Below are 25,622 nucleotides of genomic sequence, written 5' to 3'. Positions count from 1 at the left end.
TTTCACGGAAACCAAAACTTGATATAGGGGTCTCCTGGTTCTTTTTCGTTGGGCAAGGGGTCCACACCGGATATATACAAAAGGGCCCCCGACATCGAGGTGCAAACTCTTTGGGGCTGCAGTCTCACGATTGAGTCTTATGCAGGAGAGCGAATTTTACAATCCCCTGATCACTTGAAAAAGGCTCCTACAGTAGCGATCTTTTCTCATTTCATGGATGTACACGTGCCCTATCTTCGTCAATCAACGTCTCTGCCTCTTATCGCTGGCTGATATAAATCATAAGATACTTCAAAGTTCACCGCTCAGGTATACAATAAGATCCAAGACAGAGTCAGTAAGTAAAGCACGGGCATCTTATGCAGTCGCCTTGAACCAAAGAGCATTTGCCGTTCAAGCACATGGCAAGTGTTCAGCTGGAATAGCGACTCCCGCATCACCAGGTACTTACCACACAAGTCTCGTGAGTCCCTCATTTGTCGCCTTGAGTCCACTCTGCTGCAAGTCCTGATACACCAATTTCGTTCATCACTGGAAGTCTCATTCTAGAAGAGCGGTGAACAATCAAGATAGCCGCCACCACTTATCAATGTACGCCTTGCTTTGGAAAGCGATTCATTTGGGTTGTTTCGAATTGATTTGCACCATTATGTAGACTCGTATTCCAATGGCTTGCAACCAAGCAATGTTACCCCACGTTATCAACCTAATCGCAGCTTCACATGATGCGGGGATTGGACTTGGGTCGCGGCCCGATGCATATCCCGTTCCGCTCCCATATTGGATCCTGATTTGTTTCCTAATGAGGTCGGTAGATGTATTGGTTTTCTTGTTCCCATTATCTAGTGTACAGCGCTTCCAGCATCTATCGTTGGCTGTTCTCTGAAGAGTCTGACCATATGCTCTTCATTCTTTACCTCAGCATCAGCTAGGGGTGCCCATGGAAGGCCTCTCCCTCGTTCGCACACCCTTTGTCATGACGGGTTTCATAGTAGCACTGGTCATGTTATGTCGTTTCTCCTTTCCTCACTTTGTCCTGTTCAATAAGGACGATTACTCGTGCCGCACGGCGTAGTCGGTATCAGGGAGATACAAGTGTCGGTCCGCGCCGTCCTTGGTGAGGACGACCATACGAATGACACCACCAGAGCTACCGTCCCACTTGATGGCCTCCCTCAAGGCTCCCTTGACGAAGTTGACTGCATCATCCTTCTCCATGCCCTCTCGCCAGTTGGCATCACAGTAACCATAGATGTAAGTCGATCCTGAACCGCCGATAGCATAAGATTGCTTGTGAAGGGAACCGCCCAGGGGAATAGAGTAAACTTGGCCACCGAATCTCTCATCCCAACCAGCAATGATGAGACCAGCCCTAGAGATGATTATTAGTATCAGTTTCGATCTAAGATGGGGTTGTCAGAACGTACGACAGTCGGTCCTTGTTGGCGTAGCAGATCTCCTGGAAGATTGACGCAGCAGTCTGTGTCATGGGGGGCTTGCCATTGGTCATGGCAAAGAGTCCGAGCTGGTATTGAACAATATCGGCAACAGCCTGTGTGTCGGCAGCTGAACCAGATCGGCAGCACCAGATAGTGTCATGTACTCTCGTCAACTTGTCTGTCACTCGGTTTGCGATATAGGCACCGGTCGTTGTTCGCGAATCCGCACCTGAGAATAACTGTTACTAGATGCACTTTCGTTGGGGCATGAGATACCTACCAAGAATGACACCGTCCTTGAAAGTAACCGCCATACTATGATATGTTAGGCTATGTCATTTGCATCATTAGGGAGGCACATACATCGAGGTTCCCAGGCTTTGAACATGTTAGCAAGCTGCGCTTAATGACAGGAGGCATTATTCAATACTTACTTGACCTCTCCCTTCTTCAGGCGATCCATATCAACATGGATACCATCTGGTGATATCTGTAAGCTTCCGTATCGACAAGGCCAAGCTATGACGAAAGAGTTTCAACGCACCCTCGTTCAATACTCCAGCGTTACCGAACTCCATTATGACAATTTAGTGATGTTTTCTTGAATTTTCAAAGGTATTAGTTGATCGATCGTTTCGGAGTCGTGCTTCGTAATGGTTCGTGGTCGTTGCTCGCTGCTCGGGGAAGGCTGGAGCTCAAGTGAAGCTCAAGGCAGCTCTGAACGCGCAGCCGCGCCAAACAACCAGCTACTGTATCATGTGATCTTTCACGTGACCCGCTCAAAGTTGTTTGCATGAAGATGAGGTTGACTCCGAATTCTTGATACAGTTATTGGTATGATCTTATGGAACTTATGGGTGTTTTTTATGTGTTTATTTGTCTTTTTCGTCGTTTATGGTAGTTACGCGTCCAGGAGTTTGGAGGAATTGTGGTATATCAAGCATGAACCAGCTGGACCAGCCAAAGCCAGCACATGCGTGGTCCTCCTACTGAATTACTTGTACATTAATGTGGATATTTATGTTCTAGCTCTTCAATGCTTATGCAACTCCTGATCCGGTCCCTCGGCCTGGGCAGCTGCTGTGGTTTCTGCACCACCCTCCTTCTTGTCCTTATCACCACAGCCACAGTCATAAAAAGTCGCCAATATTTTCGCAGTCAAAGAGAGGCTTGTGTACTCTCTCGTTGACAATGTTGTGGGCGAAGCCAGCCATCCAGCCGCTGCGTTGCGGCTGCTGGTCTGTGGCGGATACTGGGCGAGAAGCTTTTGGAAATGCGCCGTACACTGGCCGCAAGTTACACAGTCGGGCGAATTTGTGCATGAAGGTCTCGAGAGCCATTCGATCGTCCTTGGTTGGCTTATCGGGGAATCGTGCCATCATCGTATGAAGAAACTTCCACGTCGCGTGGCCAAGTTCAGCCCTGTGAAGCAGTGTTAGTGGTGCTTTTACTCGTGAAAGGAAAGTCTATCAACATACTTCAACGTCGCGTTCTCTAGCTTAGGCGCAATAGAGTTGCCATCGAGGAGACCAGCAGGCAGAGCGCCGAGGTCAGCAGCGAACTCAGATCGAGGGGCTTCTTTCAGGGGCAGTTCAACATCATTTTGGTATTTAGGAAGAATACTGCGCGAGGGTCCGGAGAAGAAATAGGATAAGGTAAAGAAGACTCCAAGGACCAGAATAAAGGTCAGTGTTAAATGCTGTCGACGAGCCATGATTAAGTGTTGAAGTTAAAAGAGTGAGATAGAGGTTAATCCTCCAGAGGCTTGAGTTGATGGCTCATGATAGTAGATAAATTCCAGCAGGGACCTCTATCGAACGAGCTTCTGGGCGAAACTAACCAGTTACAGCAAGAGACCATGGGAGTCCTGAAGCAGCGGGGGGTCCAATTGCACAAATGAGACGCCAGATCACCCAAAATAAAGTGGCATGAGTGGTTGGTGGGGCCGGCCGTCGCCGGGACGGATGCCCGTTAAGATCGGTGGATCCCCGGGAGCATACGATCACGAGTATTGACGTTCAACTACAGGTGTGAAGTTGCATCACGATTAAAGCACAAGAGTATGTTGTTGAATGCTTACCTTGGAAGTGATATGGAAACGAAGGGCTCGAATTTATCGTTGTCTTTCTCTATGTAGTATTCACCCCATCATACAAAATCAAACTATCATGAATGAATGTGAGCATATAAAACCTCCAAGGCCAGCACAACGGCCCCATACATATCGCCTCCATAAACGACCAGGTCAAGCATATAAGACCATACAAAATCCGCCGGCAGAAATTTCCATACTCTCTAGCGCCGCGTGTTGAACACTTGATTCCATTCTCACTGCACCTACCCTATACGCATAGTGGAATTCGCATTGATAAACGTATCGGTTTGACTACAACTTGTTGATGTTAGACACAAGCCAATAGTCTTCATCGTCTAATAGTACTAATACAGTCTATCTGCGAGGACCGTATGGTAAATATATATATATAGTCCTGTATTGGTAATTCTATCTGGGCATCTACCAAACGCCTGAAAACTATGACCGGCTGAAACAGTTCACCCTTAACACAATTGCCTATCACGATGAAACATATGGACAGATGGACACAAGGGAAAGGACAATATCGTGCGAGCTCACGCATTCAGGAAGACAGATGTAAAAACTACAAACTGCAGAATGCAAGAGCAATATGTCTAGCTTGAGGACGCCCACAGTACAGGACCAGGAACAATCATGGTATCACAAGAGAGAGATGACATTCAAGCTGACTAGTCACATTGATAATAACAGTTGGAGAGTGCTAACCAAGTTTTGTCAGTTAGCATCATATGTATCAGTCCTTCATCCAGGTTGTTAGACCTTTCCAACATCAATATCGTAAACAACAACACAGGAGAACATAGACACAGAAAGTGACAAGTCACTAGATGACTGAATCAAGGAAAGTATAGAAAGAAACTTCACTGGAAAGACAGACTGACATTGGTATTGTCATCAACTCATGAGCCAAGCAACCTGCTGCGCGATATGATTGATCAGACAAGAGACAGACCTATGAATAGCAGAATCAGAGTCATTACTATTCCCATAAGGTTGATAATATATGAAACCAAGATCCAAGTCACATTCCAGAGTTGCCTCGTGGCTTGTTTTGCTTTCGATCACTCCTTCAAATACGCATAGCCCTGTTTACAAATGTGACAGAGATACTCGAAATGCATGGCTTGGAGGCTCAATCGACAAACCATTCCAGCCTAGATGGAGAACAAAGGATAGACTTATGCATGTCTTAGTTCGCGGGTTATTGGATGTCTCTAGCAGATTGGAGGGACCGCCAATATAAAAGCCACTCGCATACTTAGCTCGATTAACCCGAGACCATCACGACGAGGGCAGTTATCGGTATGCAAAAAGTATCAGCCATCTGTATGAATGCACACAGTGACCTGCTGGAGGAGATACTCACAGTAATGTCCAGCGGCTTATAAAAAACGAGACACGTTAGGCCGGAGGAAGAGGCTATGCCGTAACCTCTTGATTGGATGTGATCAGCCTTGCAGTCCAACCCACCAAGACGAATGACAAACAAAGGGCCACAACAGAGAGTATAAAGACGAATTATAATATGATGACATCGGATGTCCCAGCTTGCCTTTGGCATGTATATGTCCGCCGTGAAGTGACATCCAGCGTCATCCTTGACATGTTAGTACTGTATGGATCACGTTCATGTCACGAGCTGAAGAAACCAGGATAGACCGAGGAGCTGAGGCTCTCCGCCTTGATGGAATTGAGAGGAAACAACCGAGTCTGGGGATTTGACTCAGCTGTTTCAAGAAGTGATAGTTCACCGAATCTAGCGAGGCGAGCCGCTGGCGGCCTCGTCTCAGGAGGTACTGCTATCATTAGCCTTTGCTTAAGGATGGACGGTAGAGCCGGATGGATCTTTGCTGGGAAATGCAAATTACGCTACCGAGTTGGCTGTCTCTCAAATGTTTCTCGAAGGGACACTCGTTTCGTTTCAGGCAGAGTCAGCTACTGACTGACATGGGCTATAAACATCAGGTCAGGCGGGGAGACGTCCGCCAATACCCACAAGACAACGCGCTTGCTTGGACCCGTATTCAAGAGCGGTAGGGCGAAAGCAACCTGGACGGTGGTGGTGATGGTGGAGGCATGTAGGTGAAAGCCGCTTACACGGGCGATCTGGTAGGAGAAATTGTAATGAGACGATGCAGTTTCCACAACCTGGGAAACGTCTGAATCAGTTTTGGTCATCCGGGTCCATAAGGAGATGGATAGGGATTAAGTGAGCACGTAAAGTCTCTTGGCAACGAAACCATCACGATGAATCAAGCCAAACCTTGCCTGAGCTGGCCAAGAAGAAGCGGTAGAAACAAACGGAGCGGATACTCGGGAGAGAGAATCGAATCACTGAAGTTGAGATCGCGTCAAACAACGCGACCACCAAATTGGCAGCTGCTCATTTGAGATGCAGGGGGGCTTGTTAAATTGCAGCCAGATTAGGCCACGGACATCCCAATCTGGTGAGACCCTGGACCACTATTTCGTATTTCTGGAGCTGGAAATAGCCCATGATCGGCCTCTGCTTTGATGAAGCCAGAAGAAACTAATGATGCTGGCTGCTTCAGGTGAATGCTAGGAGAATTTCAGTCAGTCTATCGATTCTATCCGCAGACGGTGGACGGAGTTGAACAGATTGTTATGCAAAGTGGCTGAGTATTTCACAACAGGGCGGAAAGAAGGTTCACGGAACCAATCTCCGTCTATCATGCAATAGCAGAATACGGATATGGACAGCACAGATGCAACTCTAGATAACTTTGTTGGCGCCTATTCTATGTATAGGTATAGAGCACCACGCGCCGACGGTTTGTGGGGATAGAGCAAGACCAACAGCCGAGAAGTAGGCCGACATGGGACGAAGTGGGAAATACGACGGTAACATTGAAAGACAGGAGTAAGATAGATTAGAGTCAAATGGCCTCTAAGTTAAATTGAAGATGGCGATCTTATGCATATATGTCAGTTGTTAACGGGGTGGATAGCCAGGACGCTCAGGCGAGAGAGGTGCCATAGAGATAAACAAGATGATGATTGCCTCTTTTAAAGACGAACGTCAACATCCTTAGCCAAGCTTATCCAGGATGACAATAAGCATCAAGAAAGGATCTCGGAGTCATCTGTAGATCATCGAAGGAGCCCGTGACCAAGGATCATTTGAAGTTGACAGCCCGAGATGAGAACGGAGTTTAACAGACCAGGCCAACCCTAAATTGAACTGATCTCTGCATATCACAACCACAACACGAGAAAACCATGTGTGAAAGCACACTAAGAATCAGTTCAGTAGAGATTTGCGCGTGAGACATTTAATACCAAGAATTATTAGTAAACCGACGCGCAATCTCGGGCGCTCAACCAACCGAACCACAGCATTTTTCTGTCCATAAATTCATTGCATTTTCCAGCGCCCACGTGGAGTTGTGGAATTCGCTGCTGCACAGAATAACACGCTGCGAACCAACCAGCACAAGATCATCGGCATCATCAACTCAATCGAGGTGACGGCGGACGTTGTCTGACCCTTACTCATAGGGCCCCGGTCAAGCCACAGTCACAATCTGTTGTCAAGTTATTTCGCTTGGACACGGAGAATCTCGAGTCAAAGACATGGCTTGCAAGACCGGTTGATTGTGTCCGATATATTATTATCACCATTCATCCGGACCAAGTCAAACGCAAATGGTACTTTCTTTTTCGTATGAAATCGCTCATGTTGATGCAAGGACGAGTCTGAGCACAGAATGACGGAGCCATGTCAACCAGGCCTGCCAGGTACCGACAATGAGTCTCCAGTCTCGCATGCCACGGAACGGTAGGGAACAGGGTCGTGATGATTAAAGGCTTAAGCCCCCCAGGTCCAAGTGGCGCTGCCGAGACGAAACTAGCCGTTGCTAAGACTTTGCTCAAGCGGGTCTTCTTGTCTGATCTTCAAGTGCAATTGGGCTTTTCCCCTGTCGTCAAAAATCATGTCGACTCCATCACAAGTCGGTTCCTGGATCGTGGCGCTATCCATGCCACGGGGTGGCCCTCTTTTTGGGCCCTGACTATTAGTACGGGAACAGGGAACGTACCAAGGTGTCGCTGGCCGGGAGGCTGCTGATTACGGTTAGCAGTCGATACACGATCAACCATTGATCGGTACCTTGCTATTAATAATAACCACACATGCTGAGAGAGTACCGTATGGAACAAAAGCTTGTATCGCGTCGTGCTTCCACTCACGTGTGAAACCTCTCTGGGTGGTTGCACCAGCTCTCCCACGCGCTGTCGTTCACCATCCAGAGTTTTTCGTTGGTTAACAGAAGCCATGGTTAAATATTGTAGAACAGCAGCCACGAATAAGACTCATGAGTCGGGTTGGACAAGAATGTCCCTGTTCGTGATTAAGCAGTTATGAACTGCCGATGATAACGACAAGGCGTGTAGATTAAGTCATAAGCGAGATCATTTTTGAATGCATTGAATCTATCACTACCGTCACATCGCCTCTTTGAAGATTTTCGGTACGAGAGCCACATGTGGATTGCGGAATTGAGTTGTGAATTGCGATTTGGCTTTGAAGTTTGTACACGGGGAAGCTTTCCTGTCAGATTATCTGTTCAACTCGGAACGTCTCCCGTGTGAAAGGAAGGGAGAAGCAAAAAGACTGGAGTTGTAAAACGTGCACACGCAAGCCTTCGTAATGCTCGTAATGCAGATGAATACGATGAGCAAGTTGTACGTGTCAGCGTCTGGGGTCGTCGATATTTGTACTGAGCTAGGCCATAGTAGTCTGCAAAATCCGAATCTGTCCAATGAGAATACTCAACTGTGATACTACCCCTTGCAGTTCAGGGCTCCATCAAGCTTTACACTTGTCTCCAAACTCACACAGCTCTGCATAACCTGCACAACTCATCAACTCCATCACTGCATAATGATTAGCATTCCACAAGCTTTGAACTGGCTGGCTCCCCGGCAGATGAGAGACAGAGCCAGCGTTTGGGACTCAACGCTACGACATGGTCCGTCGATTTCCACCAACGACGCCGCCGTAGCATGGCTTGCGCTGGGCAAATCATGTCACTGAGTGTTTGCTTTCTGCTTCACCATTGCCCTCTAGCATACCGGTTCTCCAACGTGCAACACCATATTGGGGCCGCATTACTGAGGAGAGGAGCACCGATTCGCACTCTATAGCTCGTCTCGTTACTGCAGACAGCAGCAGCCAGAATGAATTGAGTCAACTGTGCCGTGCCCAGGCATTGATACCATTATCTCTTCGATGGTGTGCCACTGTAACAAAGCAATCTCAGCCACACCCTGGCTCTTCGTTCATGGACTCAAAACCCCCTACAGGTACAGGCTGCACACCCACCAAGCCCCGTTCCGTTAGGTGCGCAATTTCAGGTTGGCGGTTGTGCTGGCTTTATGTGCCGCTAGACAACCCGCTATCGCAAGTAGCGTGGCTCGTTGTGCAATGGCAGTCCGAGGCTTGAAGGGGTTCAAGGAGTCTTTGGCGCCTCTGGCCGAAGCCGTCAGGAACCTTTCAACGGGTGCGATCAACGGTAGAAGGCGTTTGCGAATGCAGCCTCCTTGAGGAATACGGTTGGTTGGCTTTACGGTAGCTCCCGAGAGATTCCAACAATAGCAGATGGAGGCGCTGAAGCATTCCCAGAGATGGCGCTGCATTTTCTCAACTGAGCCATTCTGTGTCTTGCTGGTAAGAAAATACCTCGTACCAACTGTCTGGTACATTGCGTGTACAGCAGATTGGCAGCTGATCCCTCGTACCAGTTGCTCACCCCTTGAGTACCCGTTCAATGTCAAGGGGGTTGATGTGGATGGTGTCCTCTCCTTTGTTCGTCTCTCCAGGTCCAGGTCCAGGTCCACCTGAAATGGCAGTACGGAGCACGAAGCCGTGCTGGTCGCCCTGGCTCTGGTTCAGGTTCATTCTCAACGCTCAGTCAATGATCCGGGTGCTAAAAAAAAAAAGACTGGTAGTGGAGGTTTTGGGTGTTGCACGAATGGATGTGTGCCCGCTCACTATCCATCTTGAGTTAGGTGCATCTCAGTCCCAGTTCAGTTCAGGGCATCTGCACTCAGTGGCTCACTGACTGACTGATTCTCTCTCATCCACATGGACGGTGGACCCATGCTCGGTGCTTGGTGTTGATGTTGGTGGTCCTGGGTCACACCCCCTTGATCCTCGTCCCCTTGTCCCTGTCGTGTTTCCATGCCCTTCCCATCTCCCCATTCGCCTTCATTCCTTCCTTTCCTTCCATTGCCTGCTTGGTTACTGACTGTACTTGCTCACTCGCGCGTTGGCCCTGTCGCTGTCCCTTCTTTTCTCCAGCCTTTTCTTACATCTAGTACTTACATATCTTTACTCTCCTTCCCCTTCCCTCGTTTTCTCTCCACACCGACCTCACCTCCAATCGACAAGCATCAAAGGCGTCGTCGACCGTCACTTTCGATTCTCGACAGCGCTTCTGCGTCTGCAAGCCGATCCCTCGCGAGACCCGTTTACGACTTGATTCCCTCACACTCCTTTCACCTACTCCGAACGGAGTCTGGCTGCCAGTAGGACCTCTGGAGGTTCTAGCAATCTAATCAGCAAATGTCGACGTAACGATTGATTTAAGAATATCCCTCGCCAAACCGACAATCTGCCAAGACTACGATACCTGAAGGAAGAAACCTGTAACGGATCCTAATCTGAACGACACGCGTCTGTTTTGAATCACATTTGACGATATTTCGTCAGTCACTCTTTTGAATTGATTTTGGAATCGCATATACATACGCTCTACGCAAACTATATGTGAGTTGGACTTTCATTACGTGTTGTATGGTTGTGGTATTCTGGGTTTCGACATCTGTGTGAGGGAATAATGTGATGAAGAAGAGGGTGGACGCCGGATTACACAACTGATCATGGCACGGAACGACGACTAATACCACTAAACAGATTACACTCGTTGACCTAATAGTCAAGTACATTCGCTGAAACTTATTCCTGACAGTGAGTCTGGCGATATAGAGACCGAAAGCTTCAATCTGACAATAGGTTCAGCATACTCATCACCCGCCCAATTCGATCCTCAACACTGTAAATACTCAGTCTCAATCACCAAACAGTATCGACAATGCACGCAAAGAACTTCATTGTTGCCCTGGCTTTGGCCTCTTCGTCTGTTGTCGAAGCAAACCGACCGCGCATGTACATCCCTCGACAAGTCAAGCGAGAAGTCGAGAACAATGCTCCAGTCGCCCCAGAGAACCAACCAGCTCCTGTGATAGAAAGGCGGGAGCCTGCTGATTCATTCATCAAGAGCCTCATCGACAAGAACAGCCGAAAACAAGCGAGCCAGGAGGATGGCGTTAACTTCGACCCAACACTACCTCTGGGCTTCAAGAAGTCTGGACCTAGTGCCAGCGCCCCTGCTCTCATCATTCAGCCAACAACAAGCGAGGCCCTCCCCGAGACCACCGAACCTGCTGTCTCTACCGACGCTCCCACAGAAGCCGATACTGGCATTCTCCTAGCCCCCAGTGGTATCGTCACATCAAAGACAGCAGCCCAGCCCGCTGAACCCGCCAAGACGACAGCAGCTGCGGTCAAGGAGCCTTCGACCGAGGCACCGAAGAAGGAGGAGACGAAGCCTGCTGCCACTTCCGACGTCGAGGCCAAACCTGCTACCACTGAGAAGCCTAAGGAGGAGACGAAGCCCGCAGCTACCACGGCACCTGCTGCCGAGGAACCTTCATCTGTGAAGACCCCTGAAAAGAAGCCAGTCGTCGAGACTAAGACCGAGGCGCCTGTCCCCGTCGAGACCGTGACCGAGCCCGCTGTCGTTGAAACCAAGACTGAGAAGCCAGTCGAGTCCAAGACTGAGAAGCCCAGTGCTACTAAGGGCCTTCTTGACCCGGTCGAGAGCATTTTGACATCCGTGCTCCCCGTTGCTTCCGACCCTAAGAAGGAGACTAAGCCTCCCGCTATTGAGACCAAGACCGAGGAGCCAGCAGTTGAAACCACTGAGAAGCCCAAGACTGAGCCTGAAGAGACTAAGCCTGCTGCGGTTCCGACCACTAAGGAAGGACTGTTGGACCCCGTTGAGAGCATTGTTTCTTCGGTTGTTGCTGATCCTGCCGACTCCAAGACCACGGAGCCTAAGCCAGTCAACACCGAGACCAAGAAGGCTGAGCCAGCCAAGACCGACAGCAAGAAGGAGACTCAGCCAGCTCCCGTCGAGACCGAGACCGCTAAGCCCGCTGAGCCGGAGACGACAAGCCCAGCTGCGGAGAAGCCTGCTCCCACTACCAAGGGCCTGCTCGATCCCGTCGAGACTCTGTTGTCTTCGGTTCTTGCTGATCCCGCCGACAACAAGACCAAGGACCCTACCCCTGACCAGACTGAGTCTATCTCTCAACCCGAGGAGACCGGAACCCCCACCAAGGAGCCTCAGCGTGACAACTCTAAGCCTCAAACTGATGGCCAGACTCTCCCAACCTTTAGCCCTCCCGCTGACAAGACCACCGCTGCCCCCAATGCTGGTGAGACTTCCAAGGACGGTATCCTTGATCCCGTTGAGACTCTTCTCAGCTCCGTCTTGCCCAACCAGCCTGATGTCAAGACCACATCTCCTGAGGAATCCTCAGCTCCTGTGGACAGCCAGCCTACCTCTGCTGCCCCCAATGGTTCTGAGCAGACTGTTTCCGCTGCTCCTTCAACTGAGCCTGAGACTACTGGCCCTCCTGAGCTCATTCCTACCAGCATTCTGCCCGATCCTACCGATATCCTTCCTGTTCCTACTGATGTCACATCTGCTGTTCCTGAGCCCTCAAGCCCGGTCACTGTTTCGCCTGTGATTCCTACAACCGTTTCTCCCCCTGAACAGTCCGAAAGTGGTTCCCCGGATCTTACTTCATTCCTTGACCCTAACACCAAGTTCCCCCAAACCGGCAGTGTTGGACCTACTGATGCTCCTAACACAACTGTGCCTGAGGTGACATCTGGTATCGATGTTAAGCCCGAGCCTACCAGCGAGCCTATCAACGGAACTGAGACTATTCCTAATGTTACGGGCGAGCCTCAAACCACTGGTGCCCCCGAGCCTACCGATGTCAACACTGAGGAGCCAACAAACATCACCCAAACTGCTGTCCCTACTGGAGATGCCACCAATGAGCCCTCAGGAAACACAACAGCGCCTGCTACTGAGCCCGCCACTGAACCCGCTACCGAGCCTGCCACCAAGCCTGTCGACACAGCTTCTGGCTCTGTTCCTACCGGCAGCCCTGCCACCGAGACTGATGCGGAGACCAACGGCACTGCCACCGCTGAGCCTACCAAGCCCGCTACTGGCGTTGAGACTCAAAGCGCTCCTGCGTCCGAAGGCGAGCAGACCTCTGCTGTTGCCCCCACAGATGAGCAACCCTCAGTTGCGCCCACTTCGCAGCCTCCTGTTGAAACCGAGACCAAGCCTGAGCCTGAGCCTACTACTCTGGTTCCCACAGCTGCTGTTCCTGTTACCAGCATCCGACCTACTGCCACCCTCACCAACACCAACAACTGGCTGCCCACCACCATTGTCTTCGAGCCTACGTCTATCCCCGCTGCGCCTTCGCAGCCAACTGAGACCTCAACCTCCACCGGACTTCCTGCTAACATTCCCCGTGTGATCCTTCCTAACGACCCCAACAAGCCTATCCCTGAAGGCTCTGTTCCCATCCAGCTGGGTTTCTTGTTCCCTTTCAACTACAAGTTCCTGGCTCGCAACACTGTCGCAGCTGCTCAGCTTTTCAAATACCTCCCCAAGGGTCTTGCTGATGCTGGTGGCTTCTCCAAGGACCGCATTCTTGTTAGCAAGATTGTTCCTCTTGACACACAGTCCCAGTGGGGATACATCACTGCTCTCGCCAAGATCCATTATCCCGAGAACATGATCGACAGTCTCCAGGCTGATCTCATTACCCCTAACTCCCCATTGTACAACAATGATCTTGAGATCGTCCGTAATCTGACCTCCGTCATCAACACCAAGATCGACATCTTTGGTGACTCGGACACCGACAACAACACCGACAATGGTAACTCGGATGATGGCAACAGTGGCAACCGCGATGTCTTCGGTAACAGTGGCGAGGGTGACAAGTCTGCTAAGCAGAAGGCCACCACTGCTGGTATTGCTGTTGGTGCCGTTGGTCTCAGTGTCATGTACGGTGCTGCTATGTTCTTGGTCGCCCGACGATACAAGCGCAAGAAGCAACTGGGCCATCGCCGTGCTAGTTCCATTGGCAGCAGCCAGCGTTCTTCTGAGATGCAGTACACCGGTAACGGCAGCCCTGCTCTCATGGGAGGTGCTTTGATGAGCCGTGACTTCTCAGCATATGGCGCAACACATGCTGAGCAAGGCCAGGTCCGTCCTGGCGGCCGTGACAGCCATGGCAGTGGACGCAGTGGTATGGGCAACTCTGCACGAACAGCGTACATTTCTGCGCCTGTTGCTGCTGAGAACTCTCTTGGATGGAACTGATCCAAATCATGCCCAGACGGCTGATCGCCTTAAAACCATACACCAAAAAAAATCTATACCTTTTCACCAGTGCACCATTTTTCTTTTTTTAAACACTTCGATACCCTTCAGGTGGATTGTGATGACTACTCCTACCACTACGACGCGGTGATCAGCTAGTCACTACGAAAATCGCTCGACATGAGCAACCCCAACTCGAAATGTTTCCTTTCACCATGCTCTCTCTTCATGTTGAGACGACGATGCGGCATGTGCCTTGCTCTTCATTATAGACTTACAGGTCGGCTGCCCCGGCCCTACATCATTTTCCCCTCACGCCTAACGCCTCCAAAGGGGTAGAGCCCCCCACGTCCCTTTTACTTATTCGTTCGGCTCCATCCTGGCGACCTGGCCAACCTTTTTTAATGCTCTTGACCTTTCTTTTCTCTTGTCATTGTTTATTGTATCTTGTCGTGGAGGAATTGAGTTGTCCATGTGTAAGAGGAGGGACGGCGATGCAAGGGATAACGGGGAGAAGGTGAAAAGCTTGGCTATCTAGACAGGCGTTTCGGGACGGGACAGCAGACAATGAGAGCAGGTTCTGGATGATAGGATACATGTCAACTTGTATATAACAGGACTATTTTAGGTGTGTTTGGTCCATGACTTGTATGCCTTTTATCACTTCTGAGGAGAGCGATGGGAAGCGGTGGTGTTGTTCAGACTTTTCAAAACGTTAGAAACCAAAGAAATCCAATTAAAGAAAGAAATGGATACTTGTGAATGCTCTGTCTTGCCGGTCTCATACAAATGTTCGTATTGATATCTCCAAACATTGACTAATCTGTCCCCTCTTACAGTAGCTTCAGCTCTCTTGATTAAACCTGACAATCATCTATGATCTTGCGTGCATATTTAGGCCCGTGATGCTCGTGATCCCCCTTTGGCGTGCAGCTTGCCAGGTTTGGTGTGTTGAGAGGTTACATCGTTGTCTAGATAAGGCTGATATGCCGAGTCTATTGGGCGCGGATTGCTCGGACGAGATGGTCTGCGTGCTGATCACGGCCATTTTTACGTGATCTCTGTCTAATGGAATGATCCTTGGCTGAGCTATACCTGGTGACGTACAACTTTATCGCTAATAGACTTTTCATGTGTAAATGAGCGTCTTTTGACGGAGCTTCTAAGACATTTGCAGCGGGCTTCCCGCATGTGGCGATTGACTTGTCGAAAGAGTAATTTCCCCTTGCATTAAACCCTGACGGTCGGCCACGCTACGGCGACGGCGCCAACGGTGCGGCGCTCGGGGACTGGGGGTCAAGGACAGGGGTTGGTTAGACTCGATTCTCAGTCTTGGGAGCATTGTCTCGTCTCTTCTTGGATTCAGGCTTGTCAAGCCAGGTCAGGTTGATTATCAAGATGAGTCCAGACTCATCATGTGCAAACCCTGTATCTCGCATGATATATCATATTCCCTGTCGAGGCCCTTTAGCTGCTTCTTGAACTTGCGTGGGCAGACTACGGAGATTTTTGCTCTCTTTTGTTCCTCTCGTCTCCTTTTACTAACTTGATAAATACTAGCAACCCATTGCGTTCATCCGGAGTTCAGGGGCCGTCTTGAAGATTTTGACGCGTGGCGTCACAAACTATCGAAAAAGTTATTAATGGTAAAAGAAGGAAAGTGGGAGAAAAAGGATAACATAGTTATATTGGACTCTTGGAGTTAAGAAAAAGCCAAGCGCCGGAGACAGTTGCATCTAAGAGTTCTAGACAAGAAGCGAAGCTTGGCTACTCCGGCTTCTCCTCTATGAGCCTGGGGGGCAGTGAGCTAAAATAAGAAGAGGGGATATCAGACCAGTCTAGGTTTCGATGAATGATTTGCTTTCACGATGCTAGCTCAGCGAGTCTGCAGGTACCGAAGTTAGATCAGGTAACGGCGCGGTTATAACGGTGGACCAAAAGTTTGATGGCGTAAGCCTTGGACGGTTGATTCAGTTGAAGATGGAGATGCCGAGCTGAACTGAACTGAACTGAAGGGAACGATCAGATCAGCCTGTTAGTGAGTGTCAGCTTGTCTAATACTAGTTTGGTTCTATCCTGCTAGAGTCGCATTGCACTGCTCCTCTTGCACATGGCATGTAAGCTCTTGTACGCGGATGGTGGAGGTGAGGGGCCCTTTTCAGGGGTTGAGAGCAGTTTATGGACGAGGATACAGAGACTATCGACCCAATATAGCACCAGAATGCGGCGCTTAAGTTGAATATGCAAATGCATTATTTGGCGTGAAGGTTGTGACGGTGACTTTTTGAGGGGAGGTAGTATTTGTAGGTCGAAAGGATCTAGAGTGGCGTGGCGCGGCTACAACGAGCCGATTTAGACTGACTGACTGACTGACGTTTGCTCTTTCCTTTCCTCTGATATCTTGATGTATTCCTAATTCCTTCCTTTTTTACCTTGTCCATTCTCTCGATTACTACCCACGCTCGTTTCATACTGTCATTCGTTTCTACAGTTAATCATCACCAACTACTAATCACCGAATAACCTCACATCTCGAGGTTCACCATATGGATCATGTCTTGAGGCTTCTGGCCTAACTTAGCCTCTCTCACTCTCCTCTTTCTCTTAATAGGTCTTCAGTCACTGCAGTGACAAGACATGGCTGTACCATGGAATTCCATGGGTATGCCACCGTCTGACGCCGATCGCGACAAGATCGTTGTCGGTCCATACGACGACTCTAGATACACAGCATCATCATCCGGCCTTAGTTATATCCGACATCCTTCCTCACAGCCTACCAACTCTACAGCCCGTCTAATTCCTCAACCTCTTCTCTCGCCGCCCATCGCAAGGGTATCACCTGGTCCGAGGAGCCCTTCAAGTCCGCGCAGTCCAGCCAGTTTCCAATCTCTCAACAGTCCCTCGAGTCCTGGCTTTCCTCTCAGTCCATTCTACCCGCCGAGTCCAGGTCCACTACAGAGGGGGCAATTCCCTAATTCTCCTACCAGCGATGGCTTCAGCTCGCCGCGCATGTCTGGAGCAACAGCCGCCACAGATCCTCGACTATCGACCAAGGCATCAAATATGATGGAAACAGTTCTCGAGACGCCTTACTTTGACACGCCGCCTCATACACCTGGATCGTGGGGCGATGCAAGCCGTGGAACCGATAATCTAGATGCTACAGAGGTCTCCCTCAACAACGGCTGGAGACCTTGGTGGTTGCGCCGAAGAGTAACCAGCATATTCATTGGCGCGTCCATAATGTTGGCTGTAATTGGCGAGGTAGTGATGTGGTGGCTTTCCAATAATGAAGTTGACAGCAGCCTCAAGGGTCTGTGGACTTTTGGACCCGTTGTTGGTGAGTGATCGTCAGGGTCCTTACTCTGTGTGGTTGGGATCTTCGTCCGTCTAAGTGCTCACATATACCAAGTTGTTTCTATTATGGCCATCCTATGGGCACGAGTCGAAGCTCAAGCATTGCTTTATATGCCATGGATTGTTCTCGATCGCCGACCAACGACTGTTGACGAAACTCGCCGCAAGCAAGCTCACCGAACTATTCTACTCGACTATCCTAGCCTTGGGAGCTTTCAAGCATTAACTAAAGCATTTCGAAACCGCCACCATCTCGTCGTTGCATCTATCGTTATCAAGCTTCTCCTGCGTGCTCAGATCGTTCTTTCTACTGCCGTCTTTCACGCTGAAATTTATGTCGACAGCACTACCAGACTCCGAGCCAGGCTTGGCGTCCTACATGCTATGGTTGGCGTCTTCCTCATCATCTCTGGCGTACTTCTTCCTATGTTGTATCATGCACCATCGCCTCGAGGTATTGCGCCTCGAGACCCTACTTCTCCCGCCGGAACTGCGGCACTCCTAACAAGTAGCCAGCAATTTCTCTCACGACTATCCGGAACTGGACATGCAGATATGAATGCTGTTGCTGGTAGGTTGGCAGGTTCATGGTATACGACAGAACTCACACAACCCGGACGTCGACCTGAGGAAATGTTTCAGCTGAGACAACATGGCGGAGGAAGTGGTGCCCTCGGCATGAATCCTTCCAACCGACCTGAGGAGGCCACGGGGACATACCAGCCATGGACACAAGTCACCCGAACCAAGCTCATCAGTATTGCTACTTCTGTTGCGTTGATTGTTGGAATCTGTGTCATTTATAACTTGAAAGGCAATGAAAATGGCCTAGAAGTCGATGATAGCATATTCATTGTTTGGACCTGTCTACCAACCATTATCTTTGCCGCTCTCGCCGTCTTCTGGACCCGAATCGATATCGACAACCGACGCCTGGCCCCGTTCTTGAAGCTCACCAACTCGAAATGCCGATTTCAGGAGTCTTTGGGGCTGACGTACATGGACGAGTTTGGTTTGCATACAGCTGGAAAGGCCATGAAGAACCAAGATTGGGCCGTTTTCCTTGCCAAATGCACTTCGATGCTTGGCTGGTTGATGCCAATCTTTACTGCGGGACTGTTTGCTGTTGCTCAGATGGCACAAAGGGCCAACCTGGAGCTTGGACCAGAGTCGCAGTTTGTATCGACAACTAAATCGTTGAGCACCGCCATCGACAGCGATACAATCGAAAATGTGCTCCTGAGAGAAACTCCCAAGTACCCGAGATGGACATGGGAGGATGTCGCTCTTCCAGCGGTTTCGCTTATCGATCACCCAAGCGAGTGGCCACTTCCAAACACGGAGCTTGTGGCCAAAGTCCCGAGCCTCAGGGGCAAGCTGACCTGCGAGACGATATCTCTGTATGGAGGTGAGGGTGTGGATTGGCAATGTGTACCATTGGGAGGATCCACAAAGCAACCCATCTGCGGATCTGATCAATCTCGAACTGCACTTGTTGCGTCTTCATGCTCACAACTCTCCTCCAAATACTCCATCAAGTATATTTGGGGTAGCTGTTCAGATGACGGTATGATTTCTGTCATGATGTGCAATCAATCGGTTGTCGAGGTTGATGTCTTGACAACATTCCGCACTGAGGACCTGTACATCAACTTGAATGCTATTCCCATTGTGAATGCATCGAGTGAGACGCCTTCGGATGTGACGGCGGATATCACGAGTGTTTATGAAGCACTTGATAACGTTGGCGCTGATAACAAAACCATGAACGGACTCGATGCATTCTTCCGTACTTTGGTGCTCTCAAGGTTACAAACAACTTTAGAGCGTATTGCGATGCCTGAGAGACAGAATTCAGTTTCTCAAGCGATCCGCCAACTGCATGGAATCCTTGCCGCGCAGGCAATCAATAGCGACTTGATACGACAGCCCTTGTCATCTAAGCTCCGTGCTCGTGATGATTCTCCAACCGACATTCCAGCCTCGGTTGATTACGTTCTCCCGCGTCTGATGCAAGGAAGTGTGCAAACCTTTGTCCTCATCGGGTTACTAGGCTTTACGCTCGCATTCGGACTCCTTTCGCTACGTACGGCATCTCGTGGGACTCTGACCAAGAGCCCTGGTAGTATTGCCGCTCAAGCAAGTCTTCTTGCAGACTCAACACTGTGGTGGCGCTTACCAGACGGAGCAGAATGGATGGAAGATGACGATTTAGCGCGATGCCTTCGCCGGAGGACGTTCCATCTTGGATGGAGTAAGGGGGCCGCGGGAACCCGAAGCTACGGTATCGGGATCGTGCAGGACGAAGGAAAAGCAGCGAGACCACCAATGGTCTCGCAAACAAGTGCTGATAAGAGCGGGGGATTGGTTCCTGGGCGATACATTAGTATGGCGCCTGGGGTATACTCTTACGGGGATGTTGCGACATATGAAAAGTCGTAGAGTGATACCCTCGGTATGGATCTTGAATTATATAGTCTTGGTTAGTGGATTTCGGGAATGCGTGGCGTTGGAAGGAAGCGATTGGTTGGGAATTATGAACTTGTTGGTATATCTACAACTGTACATGAACTTGTCAGGGGCTAAAATTGGTGCATCATCTTGTAAATACACGAAGTGCAAAAGTGCAAGCTCTTCAAGGCTCGGAAATGTCTTGGCAAGTAGTGATCGAGTATTCGTGCATGTGTTGAAAATAAGCCTATTTGAGTAACCAGAAACTGGGGAATTGTGGAGACTCTGCCCAGCTTTAGCCATGGTTTTATCAAGTTTGAAGCGTCTTGAAATTGATGAGTCTTTAAAACTCAACCACTCGTTTACATGGTAACTCCTGATGATGCTAATTTCAAATTAAAAAGCATTTGGTGACCTGAGATTCGTGTTTGTCTTCCTCTTTCCCCATCTTTTTTTTTCATCTTCACATCGCAGTCTAATACGCAATTCAACATATCATGGCGTTTACATTACACTCACATTCTGGCGAGTTCTGCCCTGGCCATGCCAAAGACCAACTCGAAGATATTGTCAAACATGCTATTTCTGTTGGTTACAAGACCATTGGGTTCACAGAGCACATGCCTCGCTATGATCTACGCGATCTCTATCCCGAAGAGGTTTGTATCACCATCTAGCTTATCAGTCATACACTGTCTGACATAACACAGCTCGATAACCCTCAAGCTGCTCTAGAAGCTCTTCCTCCTCGTCATGAAGCATACCTCGTGGAAGCTCAACGTCTTCAGCGCGAGTATGCCTCACAAATTCACATCCTCATTGGCTTTGAGGCTGAGTTCATCCGTCCAAACTGCGCAGCACACGTTCGCAAACTCGCTGAGCATCCTATCGTTGATTACTTCATCGGCTCAGTGCATTATGTCCATAACACTCCCATTGACTACAACAAGGAGATGTTTGCCACAGCCCGCGACGCAAGCAGTCGCAAGACCGAAGAATCGCTCTATGAGGATTACTACGATCTTCAGTACGACATGCTTAAGGAGCTGCGCCCGCGCGTTGTAGGACACTTTGATCTCGTGCGGTTGATGAGCGAGGATCCAGCCCGGGATGTTCGGCAGTGGAAGGGCGTCTGGGAGCGCATTCTGCGAAATCTGGCTCTTGCGAGGGAACAGGATGGATGGCTTGAGGTCAACAGCGCGGGACTGAGAAAGGGACTTGCTGAACCTTATCCTGGTAGGATAATTGCCGAGGTAAGTTGACACCATCTCATCATGTGGGATATACCCGAGTAAAAGCTAACTAGTCACAGGAATGGATTAAAATGGGAGGAAAGTTCACTTTCTGCGATGACAGTCATGGTATCGCACAAGTTGCCACCAACTATGCCCGAACAGTTACTTATCTCGAGAGTCTGGGCGTCAAGGAGGTTTGGTGTCTCAAGAGAACACCTAACTCTGGCGTGGATGGAACGACGAGAGCTACTGTTGAGGAAGTCAGTGTTCCTCTGAGTGCGTTCCGTGAGAATTTCCCATAAAAGATACATATGGTCGGGCTATTGGTTTAGAATAGAAAGCCATAAAGTCATAGATTAAACAGGACTAGAACTATAGAGCAAGACAAGAAGAGGTCTGATCCAGAAGGAAGAGGAATAGGGTATCGCGAAGAAGAAGAAGACTACATCCAGACATGAGAAGGATGTGTTGTAAAGCTCTGATAGAAAAAGAAACACCATGGCAACAAAACTCGGGCATCATCTCCCACTTGTATCCTACTCTCCAGAGCAGTGATGTGAAAGATCTGACAGACATTCGCCATATATCAGAAGAACAAATGTCCAACAGAAGTAGCAGCATCTTTAATGCTGAGGCGTCTCGGGAATCTCCTCGATAGGATTCGGCGGGTTTGGCTCTGGCTTAACACCCTGCTCTGCGGCCTTGGGCTCATTGGCTCCCTGTCCCGGGCGAGGGGCAAATGGAATACCGGAAGTGTATTGGAAAAGATTGCTCTTCTTGGCCGGGCTAGGTGTCGCGACAGGCGTTTGCTCAGATGGAGTTGGTACGTTAGGTGGAAGCCACTTCAAAGGCTCGCTCTGAGCAACGGGCTCAGGCGCAGGGCCTTCGGGTTGGTAAGGAACAAAGATATCATCTGCATCCGTGCTAGGGTGTACGGAAACAGAGGGGATGGCAGGAGAACTCAGGGGAGGAGACATCAGCTGAGTGACTTGCGCAGTGGATTCAAAAGCGTATTGCTCTTGTGAGGGAGACATAATTCTGCTCGAAGAGGCAGTGGTAGGCGATGAAGGGATGCGGGCATTGCTCGGTGCAGGTTGAGTAGGAGAGATGTCTTGCGTCTCGACGGAAGCACTGATGGAGGTTTGATCATGGCTAGCGGCTGATGATGAGTGCTCAGTACCGGAAGATGCTGTGGCAGGCTTGTATGTGATAGAAGATTCTTTGCCCTTGGCTTTCTCAGCTTCAAGGCGAGCTCGCTCTTTGGCGTCCTTCTGAGACTGGGTGATCAAGTTGATACGAATCTTCTTCATACCAGAGGTGATACTGTCAATGTCATCGCCACCCGTGCCAGATGCACCGTCCTTCTTCGAAGCCTTGGCTGGCGACTTGGCTTTCTGTGTAGCTGTGGCAGGTCGCGAAGGGCCAGCGGTAGTAGTAGCTTTCTTGGTACCCCGAGGTGCTCTGGGTGCAGGCTCCTTGCGAGGGGCGGTAGAATTCCTTGCCTTCTTGACTGGAGGATTGGTGCTGGCAACAGATTTCGTAGCCATGGGTGAGTTGGGGACTGTACGAGCGTGCTCCACCACCTCAGGCTGATCTGCTTCGCCTGGTGATACATCTCTTGTTGTGAGGGATGGCGGGATCTCACTAAGACGACGACTGGTCCTCCTCACTGCCGGTTCACCGCTATTCGTTCTCGAGGGAATACCGCGCGCAACCGCCTTTGGAGAAGTTAGCTTTGCTTCATCACATGACAGTCTATAACCAACCTTGTCCGAAGAGATGGGAGCAGCGCCCATTGTTCTTCTGCGGCTTGTGGGTGCCTTTTCAGTAGTTGGATCAGGAGGTGCTGCCTTGGCTCGTCTCTCACGTAAAGACATGCGAGAAGTTGGACGCGAAGAAGAGATAGCAGGAGGGTTTGGGTCAATGCCCATGATTATTGATTGGCGATCTCGTCTCGCTTTACTTGCCTCTGCATTCAGTTCCTCAGGCTTGCAGCTATCGGTTTGACGACTAGAGGGAATCAGGAGCTTGCTGAGCTCATGGGCTGCAATGGCCCAAGGAACTTCTGGCGGAGGTGGTGATGGAGGCCTGGTCATAGACGCACCCAAATTGGACAAACTACGTCGCATCTTGATGGGATCTGAGACCTTAGCCGTTGATGCCTGTGTTGGTGAGAAGTAGGTTGGGAGGGTAGCGCTCTGTGGCTTCTTGGCTGGACCATTTGGAACCTCCATCAAAGCCTCGAGCTCATCCAAAAGGGATGGCGACCACCATGATGGGTCGTAAGCATGAACGGAGTCCAATGACGGCTTTTGCTCGAAACTGTATGACGTTTCTCCTGAAAGGGATCCAATCTTCTGCCCCATTTCGACACCAAGACGGCCAACATTGTCTGGCTCTTGAGCGTAAGTTTGATCTCCAGCGAGTCCACTGAGATGACTTAGGATACCAGAGCACAAAGCTCGATCGCTATAGCCGCCTTCTAGCACGCTGATAACTCGACCATCAACGTGAAGTCCCTCTTCAGCCGCCAATTTGACGACATCCTGGGCAATACGGGCATAAAACTCTGTCGGCACGTTGACCTTGTGACGCTGCATTCCTGCGCTCTCCCATTCACTGGCATCAAAGCCAGCAGAGAAGAAGATGGCAGCCTTTGGAGGCAAGTTTGATTCTCTTAATCGCTCCGCCTGGTTCCTGAGATAGTTTCTAACCTTGTCCAAGAGCACAATATACCTGGTCTCGTAGAGTTTCCAGAATTCCTCCTCGGACTTCCAAGGCTCCAGATGGACATTCCAAACTGTCTGTCCGTGTGCATTGTCGATACAGATACTGGCGCTCCTAACCTTTTCTTCGTCGCCCATTTCACACGGATACGAGTTGATGTCGTGCAAGCTGAAGTAGCCAATTGAAGACTTCTTCCATGCTGCCGCATTCTTGGCAGCATTGTTTCCTCGAGAATTGTGCTGCCATGTAATAGCTTGAGAACCATCACCATGGTGAAGATCAAAGTCAATGATAGCAGCATGCGTGAGCCCATGGTTCAGAGCCGCATGCATGATACCAACATGAACATTGTTGACCCAGCAGAAGCCCGAAGGATAGGAGGCGGAACAATGATGACCGGGAGGTCGCACGCCAACGAAGGCCCGCTGAGGTCCGGGACCAAAAACAGTGTCGATGGCTTCGCAAACAGCTCCCAGAGCACCTTCCATGGCGTTCAGAGACTCTGAGCAAAGGTAGAGATCGCCTTCGTGGAACTTGTCAGCTTTCTCAGCCCCTCTGTTCATCTGTGGCCTCTGTAGTTCCTTTCCCCCCATTGCAAGTTTCGATTCGGCTGCATCACACATCATCTTGAGCTCTTCCATCCATTTTGTCCCATGCACATTAACTACAGCTGGTGACAAGAGAGAAAGTCTACGTTCCGTCTTCTGTATCCGGAATGGAATGCCATGGATATCCTCAGCCTCTCTCTTTGGGTGAAGTGGGTATTCGCCTTCAGAGTGTCTTCCACCCAGGCGGACATACGCTGCAGATATACCCAACACGGCAGCCTTAATTCTTTCTGGACGTTCGACGATAGTACTAAGAGCGGCACGAGAAGTTCGGGGTCGGGAGAAGCGATGTCCATAGACGGCATCATTTAGCAATACGATCATCTGGGTTGGGCGAGTGGATGTTGCGCCATGATGCGCCTGCAGCTCGTCGCTCAGATTGTCATGTGCAATGGAAATCGCAGTTGGTCGAGGTTTCTCCAGCACAGGAGGAGTAGATGATAGAGGCGACTTGGCCTGAGTTGGTGATATATGATGCACCACGCTAGAACGTCTCGAAGGGGTCGAACCGGGGCCGATACCATTAGAGGAGCGCAACGAATTCATAGACGCCTTTCGTAGTAGTGTGGGTGTGTCCCGAGAAGCTTCGCGGCTCCGGGACGGGCTACGGGACAGAGCTCGAGCATTTGGTGCGGGCGACTGTGAAGTGCGACGACCCGATGGGCGGAAGGGAGACGCTGGTTCGGAGGAGAGGCGGGACGGAGCTCGGCCGGGCGAGGTGGAGATAGAGAGTTGGTTCAAAGACTGAGTCAAGTCGTCATGTTCGGGCTGTTTGAGGTTCCGTGCGGAAGACTGCCGCCGAACCGACAGCGATGGGCGGTTTGGCGAAGCCATGAGGCTGAAGTCGACGGATGAGGAATATCGATAAGACGAAATGGTATGAAACAAAGAGTAGCGGGGTTGATCACGGTAGTGGAGGTAAGTAAGTTGAGGTATGGGGCAAAGACGAGGTAAAGTCAGAGCCAACTGGCCCCTTTGGTCGCCTCTGGAATAGCTCCAGCTGCAGGTCCTCTAAGTCTAATGCTTGTGCTTGGGCTTGAACCCTTTTGTGATCGATATGTGGATGTCGGTGGGTGACGTCTTTGCCCCCTTGTTCAGGGACCAGATCGCGTCTGGAGTAACGCGTTAGGGTCACGTGGTAGAAGTTTATGACGCTGTTGTGTTTTGGACATTACCGCATTAGGCGTGCTAGTAAATAA

General features: G+C 50.0%; 9 protein-coding genes across 11 annotated transcripts; 3 read left to right on the top strand and 6 right to left on the bottom strand.

The window, feature by feature from the left end:
• Positions 1-502: 502 nt before the first annotated feature.
• Positions 503-2,214, bottom strand: FOXG_09256 (proteasome component PRE3). Its single transcript, XM_018388331.1, has 6 exons — positions 1,984-2,214; positions 1,874-1,919; positions 1,803-1,817; positions 1,720-1,754; positions 1,428-1,668; positions 503-1,372 (listed from the first exon to the last, which is right to left on the bottom strand). Exons 1-6 carry the CDS (start codon positions 2,015-2,017, stop codon positions 1,054-1,056), a joined length of 690 nt encoding a protein of 229 aa, XP_018246376.1. The 5' UTR covers positions 2,018-2,214; the 3' UTR covers positions 503-1,053.
• A 13-nt stretch (positions 2,215-2,227) lies between these two features.
• On the bottom strand, positions 2,228-3,293 carry FOXG_09255 (uncharacterized protein). The gene is made up of 2 exons (XM_018388330.1): positions 2,918-3,293; positions 2,228-2,861 (listed from the first exon to the last, which is right to left on the bottom strand). Exons 1-2 carry the CDS (start codon positions 3,151-3,153, stop codon positions 2,570-2,572), a joined length of 528 nt encoding a protein of 175 aa, XP_018246375.1. The 5' UTR covers positions 3,154-3,293; the 3' UTR covers positions 2,228-2,569.
• A 3,578-nt stretch (positions 3,294-6,871) lies between these two features.
• On the bottom strand, positions 6,872-7,833 carry FOXG_20019 (uncharacterized protein; the record flags this gene model as incomplete). Its single annotated transcript, XM_018400286.1, has 3 exons — positions 6,872-7,551; positions 7,596-7,620; positions 7,747-7,833. 3 exons carry the CDS (start codon positions 7,831-7,833, stop codon positions 7,406-7,408), a joined length of 258 nt encoding a protein of 85 aa, XP_018246374.1. The 3' UTR covers positions 6,872-7,405.
• Positions 7,834-8,895: 1,062 nt separating this feature from the next.
• On the bottom strand, positions 8,896-9,261 carry FOXG_20018 (uncharacterized protein; the record flags this gene model as incomplete). The annotated part of the gene is made up of 1 exon (XM_018400285.1): positions 8,896-9,261. The coding sequence occupies one exon, from the start codon at positions 9,259-9,261 to the stop codon at positions 8,896-8,898; it is 366 nt and encodes a 121-aa protein (XP_018246373.1).
• Positions 9,262-9,304: 43 nt separating this feature from the next.
• Positions 9,305-9,457, bottom strand: FOXG_20017 (uncharacterized protein; the record flags this gene model as incomplete). Its single annotated transcript, XM_018400284.1, has 1 exon — positions 9,305-9,457. The coding sequence occupies one exon, from the start codon at positions 9,455-9,457 to the stop codon at positions 9,305-9,307; it is 153 nt and encodes a 50-aa protein (XP_018246372.1).
• Positions 9,458-9,644: 187 nt separating this feature from the next.
• On the top strand, positions 9,645-15,083 carry FOXG_09254 (uncharacterized protein). Of its 3 annotated transcripts, XM_018388328.1 has the most exons (3): positions 9,645-10,327; positions 10,475-10,528; positions 10,580-15,083. In XM_018388328.1, the coding sequence occupies exon 3, from the start codon at positions 10,653-10,655 to the stop codon at positions 14,040-14,042; it is 3,390 nt and encodes a 1,129-aa protein (XP_018246370.1). In that variant the 5' UTR covers positions 9,645-10,327; positions 10,475-10,528; positions 10,580-10,652; the 3' UTR covers positions 14,043-15,083. The 3 variants fall into 3 exon arrangements, with proteins under 3 accessions (XP_018246370.1, XP_018246369.1, XP_018246371.1); XM_018388327.1 differs by having other exon boundaries at positions 10,475-15,083; XM_018388329.1 differs by lacking the exon at positions 9,645-10,327 and having other exon boundaries at positions 10,406-10,528.
• A 384-nt stretch (positions 15,084-15,467) lies between these two features.
• Positions 15,468-20,143, top strand: FOXG_20016 (uncharacterized protein). The gene is made up of 2 exons (XM_018400283.1): positions 15,468-17,385; positions 17,458-20,143. Exons 1-2 carry the CDS (start codon positions 16,680-16,682, stop codon positions 19,842-19,844), a joined length of 3,093 nt encoding a protein of 1,030 aa, XP_018246368.1. The 5' UTR covers positions 15,468-16,679; the 3' UTR covers positions 19,845-20,143.
• A 14-nt stretch (positions 20,144-20,157) lies between these two features.
• FOXG_09251 (histidinol-phosphatase (PHP family)) lies at positions 20,158-22,772 on the top strand. Its single transcript, XM_018388326.1, has 3 exons — positions 20,158-20,512; positions 20,564-21,106; positions 21,166-22,772. The coding sequence occupies exons 1-3, from the start codon at positions 20,351-20,353 to the stop codon at positions 21,388-21,390; spliced, it is 930 nt and encodes a 309-aa protein (XP_018246367.1). The 5' UTR covers positions 20,158-20,350; the 3' UTR covers positions 21,391-22,772.
• FOXG_09250 (histone deacetylase HOS3) lies at positions 21,085-25,532 on the bottom strand. Its single transcript, XM_018388325.1, has 2 exons — positions 22,855-25,532; positions 21,085-22,806 (listed from the first exon to the last, which is right to left on the bottom strand). The coding sequence occupies exons 1-2, from the start codon at positions 25,255-25,257 to the stop codon at positions 21,712-21,714; spliced, it is 3,498 nt and encodes a 1,165-aa protein (XP_018246366.1). The 5' UTR covers positions 25,258-25,532; the 3' UTR covers positions 21,085-21,711.
• Between the last annotated feature and the right edge of the window lie 90 nt (positions 25,533-25,622).

The sequence above is a fragment of the Fusarium oxysporum genome, chromosome 9 (assembly GCF_000149955.1).
Source record: "Fusarium oxysporum f. sp. lycopersici 4287 chromosome 9, whole genome shotgun sequence".
In the NCBI taxonomy this organism is placed as follows: domain Eukaryota; kingdom Fungi; phylum Ascomycota; class Sordariomycetes; order Hypocreales; family Nectriaceae; genus Fusarium; species Fusarium oxysporum.
This window is presented reverse-complemented; position numbering and strand designations above follow the sequence as displayed.

Bases quoted from the DNA above. Each gene is read 5' to 3' on its own strand.
- FOXG_09256 (XM_018388331.1), bottom strand. From the start codon at position 2,017: ATGGAGTTCGGTAACGCTGGAGTATTGAACGAGG. The intron at 1,669-1,719 runs GTAGGTATCTCA...AGTTATTCTCAG, and splicing joins CAAGGACGGTGTCATTCTTG to GTGCGGATTCGCGAACAACG. The intron at 1,373-1,427 runs GTACGTTCTGAC...AATCATCTCTAG, and splicing joins GCCAACAAGGACCGACTGTC to GGCTGGTCTCATCATTGCTG.
- FOXG_09255 (XM_018388330.1), bottom strand. From the start codon at position 3,153: ATGGCTCGTCGACAGCATTTAACACTGACCTTTATTCTGGTCCTTGGA. The intron at 2,862-2,917 runs GTATGTTGATAG...ACTGCTTCACAG, and splicing joins CTAGAGAACGCGACGTTGAA to GGCTGAACTTGGCCACGCGA.
- FOXG_09254 (XM_018388328.1), top strand. From the start codon at position 10,653: ATGCACGCAAAGAACTTCATTGTTGCCCTGGCTTTGGCCTCTTCGTCT.
- FOXG_20016 (XM_018400283.1), top strand. From the start codon at position 16,680: ATGGCTGTACCATGGAATTCCATGGGTATGCCACCGTCTGACGCCGAT. The intron at 17,386-17,457 runs GTGAGTGATCGT...ACATATACCAAG, and splicing joins GACTTTTGGACCCGTTGTTG to TTGTTTCTATTATGGCCATC.
- FOXG_09251 (XM_018388326.1), top strand. From the start codon at position 20,351: ATGGCGTTTACATTACACTCACATTCTGGCGAGTTCTGCCCTGGCCAT. The intron at 20,513-20,563 runs GTTTGTATCACC...GACATAACACAG, and splicing joins GCGATCTCTATCCCGAAGAG to CTCGATAACCCTCAAGCTGC. The intron at 21,107-21,165 runs GTAAGTTGACAC...AACTAGTCACAG, and splicing joins CTGGTAGGATAATTGCCGAG to GAATGGATTAAAATGGGAGG.
- FOXG_09250 (XM_018388325.1), bottom strand. From the start codon at position 25,257: ATGGCTTCGCCAAACCGCCCATCGCTGTCGGTTCGGCGGCAGTCTTCC. The intron at 22,807-22,854 runs GTTGGTTATAGA...ACTTCTCCAAAG, and splicing joins CTCCCATCTCTTCGGACAAG to GCGGTTGCGCGCGGTATTCC.